This window comes from Eptatretus burgeri, chromosome 3, assembly GCF_056783735.1.
Source record: "Eptatretus burgeri isolate ZD-2024b chromosome 3, Ebu_testis_v1, whole genome shotgun sequence".
In the NCBI taxonomy this organism is placed as follows: Eukaryota; Metazoa; Chordata; class Myxini; order Myxiniformes; family Myxinidae; genus Eptatretus; species Eptatretus burgeri.
The window spans coordinates 2,940,900-2,967,704 of NC_140963.1; the positions used below are offsets into that span (position 1 = coordinate 2,940,900).

The 26,805-nt window shown below is 44.9% G+C and overlaps 1 protein-coding gene across 7 annotated transcripts in view; it reads right to left on the bottom strand.

Annotated features, from left to right (window-relative positions):
• LOC147029298 (disco-interacting protein 2 homolog C-like) overlaps positions 1–26,805 on the bottom strand; it is a 332,275-nt gene that overhangs the window by 254,003 nt on the left and 51,467 nt on the right. For 3 of the 7 annotated variants that reach the window (XM_085872251.1, XM_085872246.1, XM_085872249.1), the window contains exons 2-4: positions 12,373–12,444; positions 8,574–8,687; positions 1,675–1,800 (exon numbers count right to left, since the gene is read on the bottom strand). In XM_085872251.1, coding sequence (XP_085728377.1) covers positions 1,675–1,800; positions 8,574–8,687; positions 12,373–12,444 — 312 coding nt within the window. Of the gene's footprint in view, positions 1–1,674; positions 1,801–8,573; positions 8,688–12,372; positions 12,445–25,937; positions 26,011–26,805 lie in introns of those variants that run through there. The other 4 variants (XM_085872247.1, XM_085872253.1, XM_085872250.1 and 1 more) reach the window with 3 other exon arrangements.

Sequence of the window (26,805 nt, forward strand, 5' to 3'; positions counted from 1 at the left end):
GGTTATTTACATCTCCAGATCCCCTCCACTTGCGGCCACAGTGTCTTTCAGCGCTTGCGCCCTCGCCTCGTGGCCGGAGCATACGAGGCAAGGTGCTCGCGTGTTCGATTCGACTTCCTCGAATCGGTCTGCATTCTAACACATCGTTGTTTCTCCAGCAAGAGGGGTACAGACACGTGCAGAGGGGGCGGGGTTTTCCCGGCTCGGCCATAATCCCGCCCAGAAAGGGGGGATCCATGGAGGTCCCTGTCCAATCAAGGTGATCAGCGCGTCAGCTTCACCAAGGCCCCGCCCCACTCAAAGCGGTCATAAAAGGACGACGCGACCCTCAGTGTGTGCGTGTGTGAAGAGTTCTTGTGCTCGTTCGAGTTCGGAGAGTTCAGAGTTCAGAAAGTTATTGCACGTCCTTGGGAGTTCTTTGAAGTTCTTTGGAGGGAGCAGTTCTTGGAAGGCAGTTTGGGTGCGCTGTCGTCATTGCTGGAGCTCTCAAGCCTGGGGTCTCCGCTGGCCTTCTTCAAGGAGCGACCCTGGATCCGCTATTCACCATCCAAGCTCCCACGGACCACGGGTCCCACACGTTCAGTCGCGGGCCTAGCTGCACGAACTCAGTCAGGTACCCCGACAGAACTCTGACCCCCAGCTCGACTATCTCCTTGGCTGCGAGGGTCGGATAAAGACCAATTGTGTCCTTTTACTTTTGAGTGTGTGTCTGTATGTGGCGCCATCCTATAAGTAAAACTGTTTAAGTGTTTATGATCATTGTAAATATTTGCTTGCATATAGTCGTGAATAAGTCTACATTTCGTCCCTTTCTTTTATTCCTGTTAATAAAATAATTGTTTAAATGTTCCAGTTCGTTTCTGTCCTTTCTTTGATTGACCCAGCATGGTTCGGACTTGAGAATTAGTGAGGCCGTTTGGGCCGGTAAGTTGTCATTTTGTCCGACGGATCTTGGTAATCCCCGCTCGGTTTACACCCGGATCGGGCTCGGTAAACGGTCCGTTCTGCCCGAGGTCCGCCGAGGGTGTGGTTTTTCACGGTAGTTGGACGACGTGGGTATTTCGGTATATTGAAATTAGGCAATTAACCCCACACCACGCCGTCAGAATATTGGCGACCACGGTCCGCTAAGGGACCCGAGAACTCTCCGACTTATCCGAGAGTCACGACCTAAATTCCGGGTGTTCGGTGGGAGACGACTCTACTGCTCCACCTCGTGGTCGTTTATCGCCACCGAACCCCGGCCCACAACAGTATTACCACACATGATTTTGTGTGCTCCTTCCGTGTCCATCATGCTTTATTCTAAAGGGCTCCTGTTGTTGTAGAATAATAAAAATGTTTCCGTTGGAACGGCTGCGTTCACATCCTCAAACAACTTCTTCTTCTTCTTCTTTCCCTTCTTCTTCAATTGGGAATCTTGCTCCAAGTAAAGTGGATTATTAGCTTTCCAACGGTAGCATTTTTATTTTGCAGAAACAAAAGTAAAAGAGAAGAAAGACAAGGAATGTACAGCAGTATCAACGCAAAACATGTGGGGAAAAAAAAAAAAAAATCAATGAATCAGGAAATATGTCAACATTCTTTTCAATCAAGAAAAATCGCTCAAATTAAAATGGCTTTTTACATTCCTTGATGGAGCAATACGTTGGGCTTGACCGGAAGAGTACCCACCAGGAGGCGTGCACGTGTCGACAGCAGCGTGTACTGCGAACGATCGGCGTTTCGAAGGCATTGGCATTGCCATCTTCTTCTCCTTGTGTTTGGCCAAGGCAGCTTGCACAGCCTCAGTGTGTACATCTGTGGTGGCAGAACAAAAATCAAACGCTGCATGCATCTTCCTTTCCTAGTTATTACCATGAAAAAAAAATAAATAATCCCAGAAGGGGAAACGACATCGAGTTCCGGTAATGCCAGATCTACAAGATCCTTCCCCTCCAATGCACATATGAATCACCATTTAAAATTTAAATGGATATAACCCCAGAAGAATGAACACTACAACAAACAAAAAAACAAAATAATCAGCATCTAAATTAGATATGGAAATCAATCATCAATTATCACAAAGTCTTTTGAAATGCTCTGGATGTCAAGTGATGCGAGAACGTTGTGAGTGTGGTGAAGTTGAGTGCGTTGGAGTGTGCTGCTGCGTTTCTGTTCGGGAAAGACTCCGGTTGCAAAACGGTCTCCTCTTGTTGAAGTTCCTCCGGCGGTGTAGCCTCGTCCATGCTGCGGAGATGCCTATGCTTTCACCGGTTCACATGCCCCTCTGGAGTGGTGATGACGTCGGAACGTACTGCTTGGTGTTTAGCCGGAATGATCGCTGGTTCACAGGTCTTGTTACGCTGTACATGAATGCGATCCCCTAGTCATAATGGCATTAGCTCTTTGACATCCTGGTCATAGAAATGTTTAGCACGTTGCTGTTGCTCCACCAACAAACACCGAACATAAACTGGAACTTGTGGTTCCAGAGCCCGGTCACAACACGGCAGTTGACCTCTGAGCCTCCTGCTCATCAGCAGTTGTGCTGGAGAGTATGGAACACCTGCCAGTGGTGTGTTCCAGTAGGACAGCAACATCAAATGGGTTCATGGCCCCTGCTTGATCATCTGTCCTGCACGCTCAGATTGTCCATTACATTGAGGATATGTCGTGCTGGAGGTCATAACCTCGAACCCCCATTCCTGGGCGAATTTCCTGAGCTCAGGACTGGCAAGTGGCTTGTTGTCCGTAAATAATTACTTGGGTATGCCATGTCTGGTGAACACGGACTTCAGAGCTTCAACGACGTGCTTTGCAGTGAGCCCACAAATGCTTATGACCACAGGAGACTTGGAGAAATAATCCACAATCAGGGTGAAATGCTTTCCGGCAAAGTGGAAAATGTCCGCTCCCACTTTCTGCCACGGCCCCAGAGGAAGATCATGTGGCAAAAGTGGTTCTTTAATGTTAGCCGGTCTATACTTGACACACGTTGAACACTTGGCAAGCAGACTCTGTATATCCGAGTTGATACTTGGCCAAAAAAAAACCACCTGGCGTGCCCTGGCTTTAAGTTTCTCTTGCCCAAAATGGCCTTCGTGTATTTGCTGCAGAATGTCAGATAATTCTCTGTTTGGGTTCCTTCTGATACTCCAGTGCTGTATTTGGTCAGTTATTGTATTTTGAGGCCAACTTTGAAATGTGGTCCATCCAAATAAAATCATGGCCGATTGTGAAACCCAGGAGTTTGAATGACTGAACCTCAAGAGCTTTGATAAGAAAGTCGATTGGAGAGGTTGTCATGCGGTCCCTTTCAGAGAGAGATCGTGAGAGTGTAGGATTTCTCAGAATTAAAAGACGTATTCCAAGTGTTTGACCGGCTTGTGATTTTCTTTCAAGTTCTGAAGAGAAGGGAGAGGCCACACTCAGCCTGTCTGAACGATGAGGGATACCACGGCAGAGGGCGGAGTCATCAGCAAAGAGATAAAGAGGATTTTCCAGAGTGAGAGAGAAAATGATCATCAGGAATAGGACTGGGCCAAGAACACTCCAGTCATGACAGGAAAGGAGGTGAAAGGGTTCCATTGAGAGCCACATGTTGGCGGTGAGAGTGGAGGAAGTCAGGAATACAAGTTGGCCTTGGATTCTATCGGCAGACAGTTTGGAGAGCGAGGCAGGATGCCAGACTATCAAAAGCATGACGCGTGTCCAGAGAGACGGCCCTGATCTCATGTCTGATATTGAGGGCCTCCATCCATTGTTGGGTAAGCAGAAGCATCATGTCCAAGGTCGAGTGACGTGGCCTGAATCCAAACATTGGAGAAAAGGAATGATTTACGTCGGTCAACTGCAATGATGGTTTCCATAATCGTGCTGATGATTGGAAGTAAGAGAACTTGTCTGTGGTTAAGGTTAAGGGAATTGTATTTTGCACTTTTTTATGCAACGAGAAACACCCGCTCAGTTAGGGAGCCTTGGCAAGTCAAGGGTGAGGGGGGTGGGGGCGTGGGAGGGATTTTTTTTTTTTTTTTTTTGCACACACAACCTGACCCTGGGTACTAATAACCAACACATCATTTAAAATTTGGTGGAGATCGGGCCAGCCATGTTTTTCTTTGATTTTCAGATGTGCAGTGCCTGTGGAAAGTCGACACCCCCTTTCAAAATGTTCACCTTTTGTTACCTTGTAGCCTGGAATTAAATTTCATTAAATCAGACTTTTTCCACCTTCATTTATACATCGTAACCTACAACTTCCAAGTGAAAAACAAATTCTACAAATTTCAGAAAATTAATTAAAAATACAAAACTAGAATATGTTGGTTGGATAAGTGTCCACCCCCCTTATAATAGTAATTGTAAATTAGCTCAGGTGTAACCAGTCACCTTCAAAATCACATACTGAGTTAATTGGCCTCCACCTGTGTTAAATTGTAGTGATTCTGATTATTTCAGGATAAAATCAGCTGTTCCTGTAAGTTTCCTCCACGGGGTGGTGCATTTCAAAACAAAGACTCAACCATGGGCTTCAAGGAGCTTTCAAAAGACCTCCAGGATAAAGTTGTGGAAAGGCACAGATCAGAGGATGGGTATAAAAATATTTTAAAGCCTTGAATATCCCTTGGAGCACAGTCAAGACAATCATTAAGAAGTGGAAGTCATATGATACCATCAAGACCTTGCATTGATCAGGCCATCCCTCCAAACTGGATGACCAAGCAAGAAGACTGATTAAAGAGGCCACCAAGAGGCCAATGACAACTTTGAAAGAGATATATGCCTTTATAGCAAAGACTGATCACTGTGTGCACGTGAAAACAATATCCCAAGCACTCCACAAGCCTGACCTGTATGGTGGGGTGGCAAGAAGGAAGCCATTACTCAAAAAAGCCCACCTTGAGTCTCATTTGAGGTATGCAAAAAACCCACTCCAGAGATTCTGAAGCCATGTGGAAAAGGTTTTGTGGTCTGACGAAACCAAGATGGAACTTTTTGTCCTAAATGCAAAGCGTTAGGTTTGGCGCAAATGCAACACAGCACTTCACCCAAAGAACAACATCCCTAATGTGAAGCATGGTGGTGGCAGCATCATGTTATGTGGACATTTCTCATCAGCAGGAACTGGGGCACTTGGCAGGATAGAAGGGGAAATGGATGGAGCAAAATACAGAAAAATCCCAGGAGGAAAACCTGCTGTCCTCTGCATGAAAGCTGAAATTGGGACGGAAGTTCACCTTTCAGCATGACGACGACCCAAGGCACACAGCCAAAGCTACGGTGAAGTGGCGAAGGAACAAGAAGATAAATGTCCTTGAGTGGCCCAGTCAGAGTCCCGAACGAAATCCAATCAAAAATCTCTGGTATGATTTGAACATTGCTGTTCCTCAACGCTCCCCACGGAACTTGACTGAGCTTGAACAGTTTTGTACAGAAGAATGGGTAAATGTTTCCCAATCAAGGTGCACAAGCTTGGTGGAGACCTATCCCAACAGACTCGCAGCTGGAAATGCTGTCGAAGGTGCTTCCACCACGTATGAACCGCGTCTACCGAGTGCGCATCTCGTTTACAATTGCCATTACAAGCGGGGAGGACACTTATGCAACCAAGATATTCTAGTTTTGTATTTTTCATTAATTTTCTGAAACTTGTAGAATTTGTTTTTCCACTTGGAAGTTGTGGGTTACGATGTGTATATCAAGGTGGAAAAAAAAGTCTGCTTTGATGCAATTTAATTCCAGGCTAGAAGGCACCAAAAGGTGAAAATTTTGAAAAGGGGTGTACACTTTTTATAAGCACTGCACGTACATCCAGAAAATTGTCTGATTTAACAGAGGAAGATGCAGTGACATTGGCTGATCCCAAGAAGATGGAAGATGAGCTATGCCGATGACAGGGTAAAAGGGGCAGAGCATGTTTTTAGGACACGTTAGCTGATGCCGTCCGGTCCAGTTTCAGAATCAATCGAGGGTTGCCAGAAACATAGCAATCTTCTCAGGTGCAAAAGACAGAGTTCGGGGGCAGTTGGTGTGACTGGGAAGGATGCGTACCAAGAGAAAGAGGGGTTCGGGACGCAAGATTTGGAAGCAAACGCAGCATTGAAGCATTCAGCCTGCTCACGAGCAGAGTTGGCCATGGTACCATTTGAGAAAAGGAGAGAAATGGAAGGGGAGGGAGCATACAACGTAAACAATAAAATGCTCGTTAAAGTGCATACCTCCACCAGGCAGAGCAATTTCCATTTTTTTTATCCCACTGATAGACCGTGTGTGGACCCGGACCTGAACCGACATCGAATCGGCTTGTTCTTGTCACCGAACCAACTCGTCTGCATTGTTTTGTCATAAATGGTCCACAGATTTTTGATACATCATGCTGAGTATCGTTTTTAGCCCCATCTCTCAAAAAAAAAATTTTTTTTAACTTGTGTCCAGATTTATGGATCGGATCTTCAACAAAATCGAATCGATTCGTCTTCGTCACACACCCAACCTATCCACCGAGTTTCGTCCAAATCCGTCGATAACCTTTTGAGATGTTGTGCTGTATATCGGTTTTCGTCCTATCACCCATTGGTGAAGAATCACTTGAAAAAAATTGGGATCCAGATCTGGATTCGGATCTTCACCAAAATTGAATAATTTCTTCCTTGTCGGACCCCTAACCTGTTGGCCTGGTGCTGCCTTAACGGTTAAGGTGGCTGGCTTAAGATCCTGGGGTCAAGAGTTCAAGCCCTGTCGGGCTGTTGAATCAACTCCAGGTGGGGTTGACTCAGTCAGTCATCCTTCTGATGTTGGCAAAATAAATACCAGTGTGCTGATAACAGGGGCATTGCATCAGCGGCACAGCCACACCCCCAGATAAATGAGGCAGCCAAGCAGCTACAGGCTGTATATAATATGAATGAATAACCCAACTTGTCCACAAAGTTTTGTCTAAATTGTCCGTAACTTTTGAGATATCATGCTACATATCATTTTTGGCCCGACCTCTCAATGATGAAGAATAATTTTAAACCTCCCCGTACCCAGATCCGGATGTTCACCAAAATCTACTCATTTCTTTCTGGTTACACACCCAACCTCTCCACCAAATTTTGTCCGAATCCGTCCAAAACTTTGAGATATCCTGTTCACAGACACAGACAGACAAACAAGCAAAGACAGACAGACAGAGGTGAAAACATAACCTCCACCTTCCGTCGGTGGTGGAGGTAACAAGGCACCACCAGGTTTTAGAGAAGGAAGACAAATTTGAAAGTTCAATCTTTAGGTAGGACAGATGCTGTTTTTTGGCTCTCCTGAGAGCGGACACACACTTGTTGCGAGTTTGTAGAATGATCTGAGGTCTCCTTCAGTCAGCCTTGCCTTCCAGGAGGAGAATGCTTGTTGTTTCAAGGCAACTGCCCCACCACAGGATTCAATGTACCAAGGGTGGGAGGAAGGGTACGATAACTGACGACGAGATGGAATCTATCTGTGCAGAAGGGAGAGCAGGTTTCTGTGGAAGAAGTCCCAGGCTGAGTTAATATAAGGGGCGGTCGATGTAGGAGACCTGTCCTGAAGGGTAATGGCTGTTTGCAGTCCCTGCCAGTTTGCCTGAGTGAACTGCCAGACTCCTTGGCACTGAGGCTGTTCTCTGAGAATAGCCAGAGAGATGTTGACTTTCACAAGCCCATGATCAGATGAACTAATTGAGACAGAGGAAGAGTAAGCCACATTGGCAGGGAAGTTGGTCATCACCAATTCCAGAAGGGAGGATTTGCCATTGGGAGAAATCCAGGTTGGAAAGTTCACATATTGAGTCAGTCCCATTGAGTCACAGAAGTCTCTTGCTGAAGTGCCACGGCTGGTGAGAGACGTACCAACACCCAGGCAAGTTGCATGGTGACAATTGAAATCACCACACATGAGGAAGAGAGTGGGGATGAGTGGTTAAATGTTGGTCCATGTTGTCTGAGAGAGATGTAGATGGAGTAGTCACTGTTTGGAGGAGGTCACAACACACAGATGAACAACAGGTGAGAGCAAAGGGGAAGTCGCAGCCAGAGGTATTCCTGGGGAATGGGAGGTGCAAGATCAATAGATCTTATAGATAGATCCCCCCTCCCTCCGGCTCTTTTTCGATTTTTGTTCCATTTTGGGTTCATCTACAGTTTTTTCCATTTCCTCCTGTTGCTGTGTTTGAGCTTGTATTCAACTTGTTTACCCCCGGTGTCCTTTTCATTTTATTCTTCCCTTGCCCATTCTTCCTCCAAGTATCGTGTTTGAATTAAAAAAATTTAAAAAGGTAATTTTGCAGATGTTACTTCGGCTGCACAAGCCAGTTATTCATTCAATACAATGAATAAAAAAAGGTATATTATTTTCAGAATTTGCTCAATTTGACATTCGGATAATAGAAGATTTCTTCATTTACATCACCCCAGTGACTGAGACCACCTCCCGATCTCCTCTTCCACAAGTCAATCAAATCATCTGCTGCAAGCCAGCTAAACTCACGAGGAAGCAAAGCGGAAGAAGGAAGACAAGAATACAAAAAAAAGGTGCAAAGTAAACATGGAATGCAATTGATCAATGGCTCTTACCTGAGCGGTAGCGGTCATCTCTTGAACCACATTCTTTGCGCCGGCTTTGCTTTCCAGTCGGGGCAGGAGCAGCACGTAAGTGAAGTTCCTTGTGTAAAGAAGGATCAACACCTGCTGGGAAAATCAGTTGCCACAAGGGAAAATGATTAAAAAAGAAGGTAAAGAAAGACCAAGAGACCCCAACATAACAAGTCCAGCCCCGACAGGGATGCGCAACTCTTGCAATAACCGTGGGTGTCTGCGTGTGTGTCTGCGTGTGTGGCTGCATCTACGTGCGAGTCCGCGTCTGCGTGTGTGTCCATCTGGGTTTCAAGGAAAAAAAATTGAACATCATTTTGTCTGAATGAAAGAAAAAAAAACAAAGGAAACTTGGCATTTGCCATCAACTCCCAACGGGGTATAATGGGTTGATAATGATGTTGTCGGTGAAGTGGTATTCCAGCCATTATTGGTGGAACTGAAATCCCTATCCAATATATATTTATATCTATTGAAATACAGCCAAAGAAAGCTGCATAAAGCAACAAAGAAAGGCTACACAAGGTTATGCCTTTTGCCGTTTCAAACCCTTCCCAGAGTTCCTCCACAGCTGGAAAGACGGTCACACATAGTACACACATGAGAATCCTCATGCTGCACACACCCTCAGCTGCCGGACCGGTTTCATCACTTGTTGGCGAATCATCAGCGACAGCATAGACAGACACGCGCACCACCGAGGTTCCCAAGCATGTATCACGTGCAATGCAAATAGTCGACAATGTATAAAAAAAGACCCAATCACCTGTCTCATCTGTAATTGCAGGGAATAACCAATCCGCTCTAACCTAATCAATTATCCCAGGTGGCTCGGATTTTCATCAATTAACTCTCATGCTCTTCTGGCCAACAACAAAAAAAAAAAAAATGTGAATCAAACCACCACGAAAAGCTACACAAGATCAGTAAGCCCTTTGTTGTTTTAAACCCGATCCGGATTATTTTACAGCTGCAGACAAGTTCACAAGTTGAATATCTTCCAGAATCATTCTGATGTCACAGAATCTGATATCACACCAACCCCATGTAATTCATAAAATAAATAACAATTAACAAAGACAATTAAGCTGAAGTAAAATAAGTACCAATGAAAGACAAACATGAGCAAAAATGGAAAAAGTGACAGACGAAGGCGAGCGAAGATCAACGGCACCGTCACATTTTAACTGGATGTTACGAGCATCTCAAGGCATATGGTCACAGCTTTTATGAACTTCCAACAGCATACAAAACAACATGCTTCAAAATCTATAAAGTACTCATTTTGTAAACTCAATCTGTAAACTTTTGGAAACTTAATCTGTCAACTCAATCTGTAAATTTACTCAACCTGTGAACTTTCCAACCCGGATTTCTCCCAATGGCAAATCCTCCCATCTGGACTTGGTGATGACAAACTTTCCTGCAAATGTCTCCTGCTCTTCCTCGACTCCAATTGGTTGATCTGATCACGTGCTTGTGAAAGTCAACATCTCTCCGGCTCTTCTCAGAGAGCTGCCTCAACGCTGGTGAGTCTGTTCATTCAGGCAGATTAGCAGGGGCTGCAATTCCATCTCTCTTCAGGACTGGTCTCCCATATCTACTGGCCCTGATGTTAACTCAGCCGAGGAATTCTTCCACATAAACCTGCTCTCCCTTAAACACAGATTCATCCCATCTCGTCTTCATTTGTCCTACCCTTCTTCCCACCCATGGTACACTGAATCCTGTGGTGAGGTAGTTACTCTGACCTGCCTTCTCTTCCTGGAAGGCAAATCTGACCGAAGGCAATCTCGGTGCATTCCAAAAAGTCTGCAACAAGTGTGTGTCCACTCTCGGGAGAGCCAGAAAACAACATCTGTCCAACCTCAAGAATGAACTTTCAAACTTTTCTCCCTCCTCTAAAACCTGGTGGCACCATTTTAAGTCTGTCTCTGGTATATGCTCCCCTTCCATCCTCCATCCCTTCAATCACTTCAAATGGCACCACAGCCGACTCCGCTCACGAGAAGGCCGAACGCCCACATTTTGTGCTTCCTTCCAAATCTTGTGCACCAAACCCCTCACTCTCGGTACCCATCCTTCCATGTCGTACCAAACTGCTCCTCCATTCTGTGTCTGTTGCACCTGAGAAGGTGAAGAAGGTTCTTTCAACCCTCGATTCCGACTTCACAACTGGACCGGACAGCATCAGCAAAAGTGTCCTCAAAAACCTGCTCTGCTGCTCTTGCACATCCTCTCTCTGCCCCTTTCACCCCGTCATTTGTGCTTGGTCATCTTCCATCTGCTTGAAAATTTGCCAACATCACTGCATTACGTAAAAAGGAGTAAAAACTGATGCTCTCAACTGCAGACCTATCAGCTTCCTTCCAGTCATCCGCAAGCTCGTGGAATCCATCATTGCAGTTGATATGAAATCCTTCCTTTTCTCCAACAACCTCATCTCAAATCAACAATTGGGTTTCAGACCAGGTCACTCCACCTTGGACATGCTACTTGTACTCATCCGACAATGGATGGAGGCCATAAATGACAGACATGAGATCGGTGCTGTCTCTCTGGACATATCTCGTGCTTTTGATACAGTCTGGCATCCTGCCTTGCTCTCCTCTTGGCCTCAGGCATCCAAGGCCAACTCCACTCTTGGTTTTGCTGACTTCATCAACTGTCACAGATGTGTGGCTCTCAAAGGAATCCTTTCATCTCCTCTCCCCGTCAAGGCGAGAGTACTCGAAGGTATTGTTCTGGGCCCAGTCCTATTCATGATTTTCATCAATGATTGATTTGACTCTGCAAAGTCGTCTTTATATATTTGCTGATGACTCCAACCTCCACCGTGACATCCTTTAAACTCCTGGGTCTCACTATCAGCCGTGATCTTTCTTGCGCAAACCACATTTCAAAATTGGCCTCCAAAGCCAGTCACCAACCGGGCATCCTCAATTGTACAAAGTCCTTCCTTGGCACACGTGAACTCTGATGCACCGACAATGCCTTCATCCACAGCTTGTTGCTGTGGAAACGAAGACCTTGAAGATTATTGGAATTTCAATCACAGAAGCGATGTCGATGGGTCTATCAGTTTGCTTTCGCAGAAAGGTTAGTGATCTCTCGGTCTTCTACCGCCAAATTTCTGGTATTGCGTCCTCTGCTCTTTGCATGCTTGTCCCCCCTAGGTTTCTGCAGGGCACACGTGGTCCACCATCAACCATATTCTGGTAAAACTACCTAAATCCAGAATCACTGTTCACCTTCACTTATTCGATCCTTTTGTTTTCCTGACTGTGGAATCAACTTCCATGTCCTCTTCAATGTCATTTTTCCCTCCAGGTTTTTCAAGGCAGCTGTTCACCACCATCTCAGATCGTTCCCCAATCCAAAACCATGATATTTTCTACCCTTGTTAACCCCACCCAAATCCCTCCTAATTTTCCAGTTTCCCTTCCTTGGAGTTTCCTTCTGTATCCAACTTGTCCACCCCAGGCATGTGAGTTTTGCGTCCTATTTTTGTCCGTTACGTCCCGATCCGTTCACTGTACCAGCTCTTCCACGAGCCTCGACCATGTGCTGTATTACAAAACAAGGTCAGGAAGTTCTCAATTAACCATGAGAACAGCAATGTAATTCGAACACCTTTTCATTGCGTATCATTCACACAAAGCAACCTGCACGTCCAAGAATGCAAACTCACAGCTGACAGCTAATTTAGCCTGTTTGTGCTGTTGAGCTCAAATGAACAGACATTGTGAATGAGTGAGTCCAAACTGGAGTGGATACCGACCTTGGCACTGAGGGATGTAAGCAGCGAGTAGTTTCGCCCTTTTTTTATCGTAACCCTTCTGTGTGATGTCACCTGAAAATGAGATGATGCAATGTATCAAACATATAATCAGCAAACTTTGTGAGAATTTACCAAACCTTAAAAAAAAAAATTCAGAGTAAACAAAATATATATATATATATATATATATATATATATATATATATATATATATATATATATATATATATATATATATATATATATTGTCACTGATTTGCACAAATACCCCATAATGACAAAATGAAAACACGTTTTTGGAATTTATTACAAATTTATTGAAAATGAAATGGAGAAATATCTAATTTGCATAAGTATTCAACCCCCTGAGTCAATACTTTGCAGAAGTGCCATTGGCAGCGATTACGGCTTCGAGTCTTCTTGGATATGTCTGCATCAGCTTTACACATCTGGATTTGGGGATTTCCCCCCATTCATACTTGCAGATTTGCTCAAGCTCTTTCAAGTTGGATGGGGAGCTTCGGTGAACATCAATCTTCAAGCCTTTCCACAGATTCTTGATGGGATTCAAGTCTGGGCTTTGGTTGGGCCACTCAAGGACTTTCATGTTCTTGTTCTGAAGCCATTCCACTGTTGCTTTGGCTGTATGCTTGGGGTCATTGTCCTGTCGGAACGTAAATCTTCTCTGCAGTCTCAGGTCTTTTGCACTATGAAGCAGGTTCTCCTCAAGAATCTGTCTGTATTTGGCTCCATTCATTGTTGTCTCGATCAGTACAAGTCTCCCAGTCCCTGCTGCTGAAAAGCATCCCATAACATGATGCCGTTACCACCATGCGTTATGGTAAGGATGGTGTTACATAAGTGATGAGCTGTGCCTGGTTTCCACCAGAGGTAGCACTTTGCATTCAGGCCAAAGAGTTCCATTTTCATCTCATCAGGCCACATAATCTTTTACCTCATTCTCTCATGGAGTCTTTCACGTGCCTTTTTGCAAATTCCAGGTGTGCCGTCATGTGCCTTTTTCTCAGGAGTGGCTTCCGTCTGGCCACTCTCCCATAAAGCCTAGGTTTGTGAAGTGCTGCAGAGATTGTTATCCTTCTGGCAAGTTCTCCCATCTCAGCCAAGGAACTCTGTAGTTCCATCTGGTCATTGGGTGCTTGTTCACCGACTTGGCCAAGGTCCTTCTTCCCCAGTTGCCCAGTTTGGTCGGACTCTTGGGAACTTTCAACACACTATAAATTGTTTTATACCATTCCCCAGATCGATGCCTCTTCACAATTCGAGCTCGGAGTTCAACGGCCAGTTTCTTGGACTTCACGGTGGTGTTTCTGCTCTGACATACACTGTCAACTGTGGGACCTTATATAGAAAGGTGTTTCTTTCTAAATCATGTCTCATCGACTGAATTGACCACAGATGGACTCCAATCAAGTGGTGGAGACATCTCAAGGATGATCAAAGGAAAATGGATGTACCTGAGCTCAATTTGGAGTGTCAAAGCAAAGGGGCTGAATACTTATTGATGCAAGACATTTCAACTTTCCATTTTTAATTGATTTGTAAAAAAAAATTCTGAAAACATGTTTTAACTTTGTCATTCTGGGGTATTTTGTGTCGATCGGTGATGAAACATTTTTTAAAATCTAATCCATTTTAAATTCAGGCTGAAACACAACAAAATGTGACAAAAGTCGAGGGGTGTGATTACTTCCTGAAGGTGCGGTATGCAAACCAAATTGGCATCAAAATTAAAAAATAAACCAGAGCGAAGTCAATGGCGTGCCATCGCAAATCGCCACTCTTCGCACCTAAAGCAGAGTGGGGAAATGGCAAAAAGTTCCACCAGGAATGACCAAATCTCAAATCTTGAGTGTAAACTCGACATAATTTGACGTCACAATATCGATCCGGATGCCTCCACCCACATCAAGTCTTTGCTTACTCTAACTTTAACCTCTAACCTCAATATCTAATTTACACACATGTATCATCGTACATGTACTTAGTTTAGTTCAAATCCCGCAGCCAATGAATTCACATTACCAAGAGTTTTAATATGCCCTCTGACCCTTGACCTTTTAGTAACACCATCTATCTTGGTGGATGCACTGACAGAGGTTGATGTACCAAATGTGATTAAAATCCCTTCAGCTGTTCCCAGGTATCACATTGTTACCTGACATGACCTCTGCCCTTGGACCTTTTGATGGCAAAATCAAATCAGTTCATCTTTGCATCATAATGTGTACTTGTACCAAGTTTGGTCAAAATCCCATCACCGGTTCACAAGTTAGCACGGTACCTCGAACCTTTGACTTCTTGACCACATAATCTTAGCCGTATATTTTAGCATACTTAGCATACGTTTTTATAGACATGTCATACTTTTACCAAGTTTGATTTAAAATCCCTTTTTTTGGTGTTTTAAATGCACATAGTCGAGGCTTGTGGACAAAGAACAGACCAGGCCACAACATAACAAAGGGAACAGCAGGAGAAAGGGGAAACACCAATAGCAGGGTAGAGGGAGAAGGTAGATGGAGAGGGACAAACAAGGGATGCAGGTTGGCGGGGGTGAAGTACACGCGCACACCTTCTGGCTTTCCTTCCCTTTGGTGTACGTACGTAGTTCATGGTGCTGGACTCAGCGCGTCCTCCAACAACTACAATCCAAGCTTTGAGCTTCATGAGTCTGGACGAACGCACAGGTCAGCTACCACTGAAATTGGATCTTTCTCAGTTGGTGTCTGTGACTTCTGAGCGGTGTTACAATGACCACCTCAACAGCGTAACGTTTTTGAAACAAGTATTTCAAACAAACAGATACAAAGTCAAATGAGGAAGTTCACCACTACATGCAATGTCCAACTCTGATTCCCACGTTGAGTTATTTCCGCCGCCCAGTGTCCCAGTCCTGCCGGCACAACTCACGGGTGTTCACATCGTCCTTTGGGGTTGTCGAACATTTGTCTTGTCGCGGTGTCCACTCGTATGATGGGCCGTCCAGGTTGATTAAAAGAGCTCAAAGGAATTCTTTCCCGACACGCAATCTTAATGAGTTATAATCAACCTGATGACAATCGTTCCACGTGTTAACAACCGCTCTGGACATCAAAACCTCGTTCACTCAGAGTTAAATCGAGCATGGGACGATGGAAACACACAGCTCATCACACCTCCCTCGCACGGGTTTATATAGTATCACAGAACAATCCCCTGCGTTCCAGCGAATGTGATTTGAGTCAATACTGGAAGTTTCGTCTGAGAACGTTCCAGCATCGACACGAATCTTACTAGGCAGTTTACAGTACAATACTGCCCTCTACAAGTAGGGTGCTTCATAATAGGGGGTAAAAAATTAAAAGTATGAATATTCATGCTCCCTGGGTGTGCGTTTGTTCCATTTGACAGTAGAAACATACACACCAAATATGAAGCAGATTGGAGGATGTTTAGGGGTTCCTCAAGTTGGCACAATATTGTTGAAATTTGCCAAACTGTAACTGACAACTTGCAGTCGAATATGCACAACGCAGTACACTTCACAATTAATATGGTTGTTTGATATTTTCAAAAACCAGAGCAGTCATATAGGATGAAAGAATAGTTTTTCCAAGGAGACATTGCAGTGCAAAATGCCCTCTCCAGAATGGACATAATTGTGCCAACTTGAGGAACCCCTAAATACCATGGAATTTTGTTCATTTTTGACCTATAAGTTCTTATGGGGTATTGGAACAAAGGCAAAATCAGGGAGCAGCAAAAATCAAACTTTCATTTTTTTGGAACACCCGACTCTACAGTCAAAATTAGCTCATTAGCTCATTGGACAGATCTATGTTGTTTTCTAAACCTTCAGCCGTTCGTAAGTTATCATGGAAATGAAAACCGATCATGGACGGATGGACAACCCAAAAACATAATGCCGCTGGTGACGAGGTTGCACAGGCATTAAAAAAAAATCTTCCGTCTTGGCATCTGTGACATCAAGTGACCACCCCCTGGAGCATGAACCGGGTGTAAAATCCCCCAAAAAAACCATGACACATTTCATGTGTTCCCCCATGTTGAGTGCATTTCCAAAGTTGCATTTAAAAATGTTGAAACATGTGCCCGTGATTGCAATTTTTGAGATTCGACCTTTTGACCCCACCCTCAAAAACGAGACTGCTCTTCCACCTTTGTGCTGCATGGTGATCACAACTCCCAAATTTGGTGAATTTCTGCACAACCGTTTAGGAGGCGATAACATGACAGATGGACAGACGGACGGACAGACTTTGCATGAGACAGAAAGCAAAACCAGCAATCCTGACAAGGAAAGTGCAAAAACATTCACCACTTTAACACTCCCAAGATCCTAAGGAGGTATCATCCTGGTCAGTTGCTGTCTCCAACCTACTACCTGCAATGTGCACATGTAGCTCGCCACATCCTCCCCCCAAAACCCCAATCCCAACCTCCTCCTGTCTACGTTGTATTTACCTTTCAGAAAATCTTTTTTTTTATTGGTTCTCTCTGTCGAATACACTCCAGGATATGAAAATTTTAAGAGGGAGGGTGATGAACCAGAATCAATGATGTGCCATCTTTCACAGGTCGTATCACTTCACCAGACACACAACAGTTTGGCGTTGGAGTAGTCGGTGTCGAGAACAAACCAATTTCCATTCAGCATGTTCCGATTTAACAAAGATTGTCTATCGGACCAAGAACTGCCACTTTACGTGTTCATTACCTCGGCCATCTGCGATGGACGGAGGTTCTTTAATATGGAATGACCTATAAGGGTGAAGTAGGGGTAACATCCCTGAGTGGGAAGCAGTGCACCATCAAGCTACATGACAAAGGCCTTGAAGGCAGAGAAGTTCAGATTTGCCAAGAATGACAGCATGACAGAAGATACCCAGTCTGTGGTTACTCTACTCGTGTGTACACGCGCAAACACGTACACACACGCACGCACACACTAGTTGCTGGTGAGGCCCAGAAGCATGTGAGAGACTAAGCCTGTGATGGTGATTGACTGCAGAAACAGGTAAGTCGGCTAATTTGACAACCCTTCTGTACAGACAGTAAGAATGTGAGATTTACCTGCATTGTAAAACATGTTCGAGGTGATAAACCATGACATGATCTTTACCATGTCAGCAAAACCAGCACTAACCGCCTGCCTGTGGAATTGTATGTTACAATGTGAAGTCATTCGAGTCACTAAGAGGTATTTATTGAGGGCATCATCGAGGTCATCAATTCATCATTACAAAGGAGAGGAACAGCACTAGGCCCAATACCCTACGTTGGAACACTCGAGCCTCAATTGGCAGAAGAGATCAGAGGGCATTGTCGAGAGCCAAGCGCTGACTGTGACACAGTACAGAGCCAGTACAACAGAGCCAGTGTTCTCTGCACTGTTGTACGGGTCCGAATGTTCGAGACGTCTCAGGAAAGATTTGAAATGGCTCGACTCGTTCCATCAGAGATATGCATTCGCACCGTCGTAGGCTTCTCAAAACGGCATCAGTGGGCAGAGCACGTCATCTCTCAGAGTGTCAGGTGGAGGTCAGTGTCAGAGAAAGTCTCCAAGTGTCGACGAGAATGGCTGACAAGTGAACACATAAAATAACCGCGTTCAGCTGGATGTAAAATCCTGCTCACAGGGAAACCCACGGAAGTGATGGAAGGATGTGATCCATACAGATCTGAAGGAAATGAACATCGCAGAAGGTGCAGCATGGTATGCAGGGGTAACAAAATAGAGGGCATGGTGGTGAGCTACTGACCGACAGACACACACACACACACACACACACACACACACAAACACACCATCGGCAGTGAACAAGCGGCATACCGAATGCAATGTGCAGAGTGGGAGCGCGCGTTTCACAGGGAACGTGCCGTGAAGACGGACAAATATTTGGCAGAACGAGAGAAACGGGTTTCAGAGCAGCATGGAGCTTCAGTGTCCAAGCTGCAAGAGGTCGTTCTGTACCCGTAGAGGTTTCACAGTCCACACAGACAGACCACAATACCCCGAGATCGCTCCTTGAACCCTTTGGCTCTGCTCATCCATTTGGGGGTTATGTGACTGAGTCTGGCAGCAGAATGACAGGACTGTGTGTGTGTGTGTGTGTGTGTGTGTGTGTGTGTGTGTGTGTGTGTGTGTGTGTGTGTGTGTGTGTGTGTGTGTGTGTGTGTGTGTAGGGGGGGGCGGGTATTGCTGCTTGGATGTGTCGGGGTATAAACGTGCATATATTCATATTTGGAGAGTTCATTTAAAGTTTGTGTGTGTCATCCTGACAATTCTGGAGATGTAGCACAAGCCAGACCGAACAGATCAGGGAGATTACCCTCTCCCGAAAGGTCGTTTGTGGGTCTGCTGATAGTTTGTTTTCACAATCCAATAGAAACATGGTAAATATCCTGGTACTGTACCGAGTTTCCAACAGCACAGATGTATGGAATCATTAATGCTGCTTTCTTCAACAAGATTCACACCTTCCTTGAAGTCGGGGATGCCAGTCTGGTATCGTTACCCCGAGGTCGCCCGTTCAACGTACAAAACGCATTCCGAAAATAGAACTGAACATCCTGTCAATATTTGTGCTCTCTGCAGTCACACATGTTTCGGCTTGAACCGAGGGGTGGTGTCGTGGGTGTGAAGCGTCACCGATGGAGACCTTTTCCTTGGTAACACTGCAAGTCAGAGCCACCAGGAAAAGCTCAATGTGATGCAGTTACGGTGACTCAGATGAAACATGTTAAGACGTGTAAAATGACGGGCAACGATGCTGAACCTTCATGATCTCCCAGGGACACAAGAACAGACCAAAGCAAAACAGCATCAACCACAGTGGTTTCACAAAGCGTGTAAATTAAATGTGGATGTAATAAATTACAATCTTATGTTTCACTGATCCACTTGAATACAATGTTCTCCACAGGGTAACTTCAACTTTAAAATGTGTCATAATTGCCAACTCACTGACGGTGACATTCTAAAAAAGGGAGGAATATTAGTTGTTTGCATGAAAAATTAAATTCCATCAAAACCACAACAATAAACTGGAAACAAACATTTGTTAACAATCATGATTTCAGGACTGTTAATAAAGATTTCATGTAATAAAGGAAGGTGAGTGGACAAAATATTTCATGTCAAAAACATTCAACACACAATTTGTACGTCATTTCAGAAGGCAACACCTGGATCGTATCCAAATGGGTGGGTATAAAATTCCCAACAGATATTAATCACCAAGAGACAACGGATACGGACCAGTTTCTGTCAAGGAAAGTGTCATCTGTACCAATGGACAAAATAAAGATTTTCACAACAAACATATTTGATGCTAAAATGAAAAACATGGCAACATTGAATGTTCACATCTGGCCTGTGTCACCCCCACCTTCCACCCCACTCCTCTCCCGGCGCCCGCGACTCCCACATCTGCAGCGACGCACGAGTCTCCACGACTCCCGCGTCTGCACTGACACCCGCAACTCCACCAACACCCGCAGCTCCCACGGCTCCACCGGCGCCCGCGGCTCCACCGACGCCCGCGGCTCCACCGGCGCCCGCAGCTCCATGGCTCCACCAACACCCGCAGCTCCCATGGCTCCACCGACGCCCGCAGCTCCAACGGCACCCACGGCTCCCATGGCTCCACCAGCGCCCGCGGCTCCACCGACACCCACGGCTCCCATGGCTCCACCGGCTCCCGCAGCTCCACCAACACCCGCAGCTCCCATGGCTCCACCGACGCCCGCGGCTCCACCGACACCCACGGCTCCCATGGCTCCACCGGCTCCCGCAGCTCCACCAGCGCCCGCGGCTCCACCGGCGCCTGCGGCTCCACCAACGCCCACGGAATCTGCCTCGGCACCTGCGTCCCCTGCGTCTCCCCGTGCCTGAGTCTCCGCTGGCACATGCATCTCCTGATCTCCCATGGTGCCAGGCCTGCGGCTCCCCCAGCTCCAGGGCCTGTGTCTCACCGTCTGGAGTTTTTGCAGTACGGGCTGCAAGATATCAACTTTTTGGGCGAGTCGATCAGAAAAGAAACCAAATCTTTTGTTGTTCTGAGGCACACCCCTTTCTTTCAGGTACGTTTCCAAGTGTTTTTGGCTTCTCCTTGAAGCTTTGTGAGCAATTTTAGGGAACCATCCCTGTCTGGTACGCTCAATGTATGTTCCCTGCCCCGGTGACCGCTGTTCTTCAGGGTTTCTGTACATGCACACCGAGCATTCTGGAGTGGATTACGTCCTTTTGAAAGTCACATATTGGACAACTGTTTCAACGCTGGAAAATACTTCAAAAAGTAAACACTAATATCGTTTTTTGATTTTGCCAACATGAAGACACACTAATTACAGGTACTCGCAAAGAACATGTCCCCACAGACCGGTTAATTCCCGCACTTTTGATTTTCGACTTGAAATCTTGGCTTTCACCAGGTGGCACTACACCATACGCATTTACATCAACGGAATTGGAGTCCTTCATGCACCTATAATTCGTTTCACCTCCTAAAACCTACTCAGGCACCCTGGAAGTTAGGCTTGGGAGGTTCTTAAGATTTCGGTTCTGGATCCCTCACCAAAAATCTCATGAATTCGTCCTTGTCAAACACCCAACCTGCTCAACTCGTGTCGTCCGAATCAGTCTGCACAATAACAAAGGTTTATTTCCAATCAACTTCCATCACGGCCAAAGGCCAAACTGGGGTGAGTTTTCCAAATGATAATTTCAACAAATATGAAATGACAACACAATAAAATGGCAACAAAGAGAACACCAAAGCAGAATAAAAATGACATAAAGAAAAAAACAATTTTGCAACAATTTAACAATTCACAAAACATCAAAGTTTAGATTCTGGCAATCACTACAATTTATTCATTGTGAAGATAAGAAATCTTGTGGTTTTACGTTTTAACTAACTTCATGGCTTTGAGGTTCGGAGCTGTTAGCCGCTATGAGATCTGTCTGTAGGTAACGAGTGGTGAAGTTTGGAATTTGGAAGTAATCTCACAAAACAACAAAGTTCACTTCTTGAGACATCCTGCACACAGAGAACCAGGGGTATAACCTCCATAACCTCCATCCACCTTCGGAGCGGGGGGAAAAAGAAATAACTTTCATATAAAATTTGTGTTCACAAGTAAATAAAATTAGTGGCATGATTTGCATCCACTATAAATGGAAGAGGTGTGTGTGTGTGTGTGTGTGTGTGTGTGTGTGTGTGTGTGTGTGTGTGTGTGTGTGTGTGTGTGTGTGTGTGTGTGTGTGTGTGTGTGTGTGTGTGTGTGTGTGGTTCCACTGGAGCTTTTTGATGTTGAGTGTGACACACCAAAATGATCGTCATGATCTCCCGAGTCGATTCGGCTAATTGAGGACAAAGAAACCGGAATAATTCCCATGTTTTAAGTGCACTCCACGTTAAGGTGTATAAAGCAGCTTGATAGGTCCTTCCATGGCACGGCATTCTAATTACAAAACAGATAAAAACAATGATTATATTGTAACTAAGCACATATTAATTAATACAAATAATATTAACAACAATAAAAATAGGACCACTCTTCCTGTAGCATATCTGGGCCCTGTCCTCATACTGTAACCCAAATTTCGGTTATATATATATATATATATATATATATATATATATATATATATATATATATATATATATATATATATATATATATATATATATATTGTTGCGATTTCGCGCCCGCCGGCGTGGGAACGGCCACGTGACTCGAATCGCGGCACGTCGCCCACCGGACGGACAATTCTGTCATGACCCTCTTGGACTAACGCCGGGAGCTAGTCACGGGTGGGCCTTTCGGCCTCAGCACGATCGTGCCAATCGGCCACCCGCGTGGGATAGTTGTTCGATAGTTGTTCGCCAAACTCGACCTGCCTAAGTTCCCACGCGGATGGTAAACCGGGCGATTGCACCTCGCCGCAGGTCGACTCCGGACACGGGCTGCTTAAGCGGTCCATTCCGTACTATCAGGATAACTGAGCGGTGTTATCGTCGGCCTCGACGGTTCCGATTACTTATCGGGCGTATTAAGCCCACTACGAACCCTTTACATGAAGCAAGATGGAGATTCAACAAAGGGAAGGACGCAGCGAAATGGGGATCAAGTTCACACAAGCACTTTATTCACATGACACACGGAGAGCACACATATACAGCGAAACAGAATCAGAATGCACATAAAGCAAATGCAAGAAGAAAAACAATAAAGCAACGATGACGCAGAGCTACAACTGACTAAGACCGACACACGGCAACACTTATACAGTTTTACTTCACAAGACACGGCGCCACATGTTCCATACAAAAAAACCCCAAAAAGAAATGGTGACTTCCCTTTTGGGCCGTCGAGTCCCTCTCCTACGTCCGTCGACGTGGTCCTGCCTGGAAAAGACTCTGTGCCCTAGCGTGGTAGGCGAGTTCTCTCCTGCGTGCCTCGTGCCTGCACGTGTTGGCCACTCGACGCCACGGACCGAGTGTTCGGCGCTATCCCAGCGCGGATAGGGGGGTGGGGAAACGTGGATGCCCGAAGTCGGGAGAGGGGAATGGCGGACGCTCCTCCCCGCCAACGGGGTCTTGCAACTGCCCCACAAAAGACCAGGCCAGCGGCCACCAGGACGAGCGAGCCGGAAGATGAGAGCGAGAGCAACCACGAAGCAAGAATATCCACCGAGCAAGAGCATCCACAAAACTGCTTCGCCCGTCTCCGACTTTTATATCCCGGAGCTCCGCCCTGTTGCTCCGCCCCGTTCTTTGCTCCACCCCCCTTCGAGGTGCTTCGAAAAAGGTCTCGAAGAGGGGCGTTCCTCCTCCCTGGCCGCGTCACACCGCGCATCCACCAATCGGGCGCCAGCTGCCCTCCCCTCGCTTCTCCTCCCTCACACCAAGCGCAGAGAAGAATGGCGCGAAAAGCCACCGAGCCCCTTGTTGGTTTTTGTTTGAAATAAAAGATAGAAAAAGAAAAACGACTGACTCAAAGCGTCACAGCCCAAATGAATCACATTTATTCCCTCTAAACAACGGGTTTGGGGCTAACTACACATGTACTTAAGAGATACCTCACCTACGGGACTTGGATGGTGGTTTGTGAATTTCCACAGCCGTAACAATATATATATATATATATATATATATATATATATATATATATATATATATATATATATATATATATATATATATATATATATATATATATATTATATTGCTATTCCAACATTTCAGAGGCAAGTGACAATGATTGACTCAGTGAAATGGTATCTTGGATTTTTTTTTATATACAAGTACTGTTCAGGGTATGAAGCTGGGACCGCACCCAAGCGATGAGGTGTGTAACCAAATCTCTACAAAAATTGCACAACTTAATCAAGTGCAACTTCTTTGTTGAAAGCAAGTCGGAGCACAAAATGGTCTTGACTGCATTTGCTGTGTGTTGTTCACCTCTCATTCACCCCACCCCTCCTTCACCACCAACAATTATGGCGTCATCGTGTTTTGTTTCTTCAACAATGGCTTCACTAACTAGAACGGTACTTGGTAGAGCGCATACCTCCGCCAGGCTGAACAGTTCACGTTTTGCTGCGATAGGCCGGATCTCAACCAAAATCGAATTGACTTGTTCTTGTCACCCTCCCCACTCATCCACCAAGGTTTGTGCGAATCCGTCCAGAACTCTTTGAGATATCATGCTATATTTCGTTTTTGGCGCTATCTCTCTCTCGAAATGGTGAAGAATCACTTCAAAAAATTCTCGTATTCGGATCTCCACCAAAATCGAATCAATTCGTCCGAGTCACACACCCATCATGTCCATCAAGTTTTTTGCAAACCCGTGCACAACTCTCAACTTTTTGAGATATCCCGCACACAGAGACAGACAGACAGACAGACAAACAAACAGACAGCAGTGAAAACATAACCTCTGTGTACTTTTGGTGCTGGAGGTAAAAATGCTAAACTCTGTCAAAGTGTGCTGCATCGTTTGGCATCCTCTCCAATCACGATCTTCCTCGTGTTCTACAGGAGCCATGCTTGTCCAGTGATCAACAAACGTAATGTGCTCATCATGAGACAAGACAGGAACATGTCGCCTGTGTGGCACATTTTAAAAAATAAAATCAAAAAAACTTCCGATTCAATTGTTATTTAAAAAAAATTTTAAAACAGCTTTGTGTTCCTTTTTCCCCGTCAGCTGTTGTCTTATTGTAGCACTGTGCGCTCTTTTCCTGATGTTAATCGTCACAAAATTATCAGCAACTTCAAATGAGATCGTTTTACGAAGAGTGGAACGGTACACATTCCATGAGTTCGCGTGGCTGGCCATCCTGCAAGACAGCTCGGTCAAACAGACCGAGTGGAAACCATGTGATCGGCTCAAAAGTTTGCACATCCACGACCTCAGTTCAATGTGAACGAAACGATGCGTGCCCGACAAACATAAGATTAGTAAGTCTCATCAATGTGTTTTGAATCGTCACAAGAATGTCGAATTGGATACATTTTTAAAGGTGAGCGATCTGTTTCGTGCGGTCTGCAATCCGTAGCCATTTCCACGCAAGTTTTGTGGAATGCAAAATCTCAAACTTGCAACTGGTGCAATATGTAGCCAACACATGACATCACTCATGTCGTGAAGTCATGAACCCACAAACCCACCTGCACTGTATTGGGGAAAAGAAAAAAAACTTTAAAATAGGTAATAAAACATGGCTGGTCTCTGACACCTTGCTTTAAACTGTATTCATCAACACAGTGTGATGTTCTGTGATTGTGCTCGTTTTGGTCAAAATCTCTGGCCGTCAAAAGGTTGGCCTCCTCGTCAAAAGTTAAATTGTACAGCAGATATTCTTGTTAATTTACCCTCTTTACGACAGGAAATAAAGAAATAGCAGTAAGGCTAGTAACAACCAATACTTTACAAACGTTCACGCGTTAAATACGTCACCACAAATTGCTCAGCAGGTATGGCTCGGCAAGTGAAGGCCGTCTCGACCGCAGGCGACCCTCGGTTCACCGCCGCTCACAACAGGACGCACAAAACCAATGCACGTACAAACGATTCAATTACGTGCAACCAAGTAACACAACTTATCATTCAGGTTTCTCTTCCGTCTGCGGACCAATCTTAAGAATAAAATTTTACAAAGCATGTAATATTGTTTAAGTAGAAAGCACGGTTAACAACAAAAACCATTACGAGGGTGGGAGAATAAGTTTTAAGTGGATAAAGAAGACAGAAAAGGAAGGTAAAGCAACGGTTCGAGCACATCGCACAACGAAAGCAAGTGAGAAATGGGAAAGCTGCTCAGTTTTTGGACAGAATTGTTAAAGTTGGCTTGTTGTGCAGGATCACAGTCACGGTAATTACATTTCTATGAGAAAAATAGCAAACTGAAAAAAGCAAAAGTCGAGTAAATCATCAAATCATCCAAGCCATTATCGATCCTGCCAAAAAATAAACACCACATCTACACTACAGTTCACAGAGAGCACATGTTTGTGGACGACCCTCACCGGAGGCAGGCAATCCTGGACAATGAGGCAACGCCCGACGCACTGTACACACTTCCATTCAAACACGTGTCAGGCATTGCATTGTGAGCCAGCACTCCACAGCAACAGCTGTGCTTAGCCGCTCCACCTCTCCCCCATCCTTCCTTAAAGGCCACGACTCTCCACCCCAGAAATAAAACACAAGTTTTCTGAAAAGGTAATGTTTGCAACAGTTTGTTCCTACCTTAGAAGATGCGTTCAGTGTGGCGTTGTGAGTTTGTTATGAAAATCTATGCCACAAGCGCCTCGGTGATATTTGCCACTTGTACAATACGGGACTTCAAAGTCTTCAAAGATATCAAAATCCAATGACACCAACAATGGCTGCTCATTACCAACACTCATATATTTATAGGATAACCAGAACACATTTCATTAAATCAAAATTACAACTTCGTTTCCAGCAAAATGATCACAGTGGACATGATGGAAACGTATTTGGTGGTACCCGAATTCTTCACTCCTATGTTGTTGTCTTCGCAATCACTTACTGTTCAAATATGAATTAGAGAGGAACGGATAAATCGACTCAACGCTATTTCCAATACGAATGAAGGCCATCCTTGATATACTGTATATATCACAGCTGGAATACAAAGTTTGCACACGACAGTCTAATTGGATATATATATATTTAGCCAAATGATGGGCATATTAGAGTTACAACACCAGAAGAGCAAATCAAACACAAACTTCAAAGATATAAAAAGAAAAAAAAAGAAAAACTTCAATGATGTGTTGTTATTGTGACGTCCATGTGTGGGTTCCTGAAGATGGAACGGAGTGGAATTTTTTTTGCTCAGTGGGTTAAGGATACCTTCTCTGACTT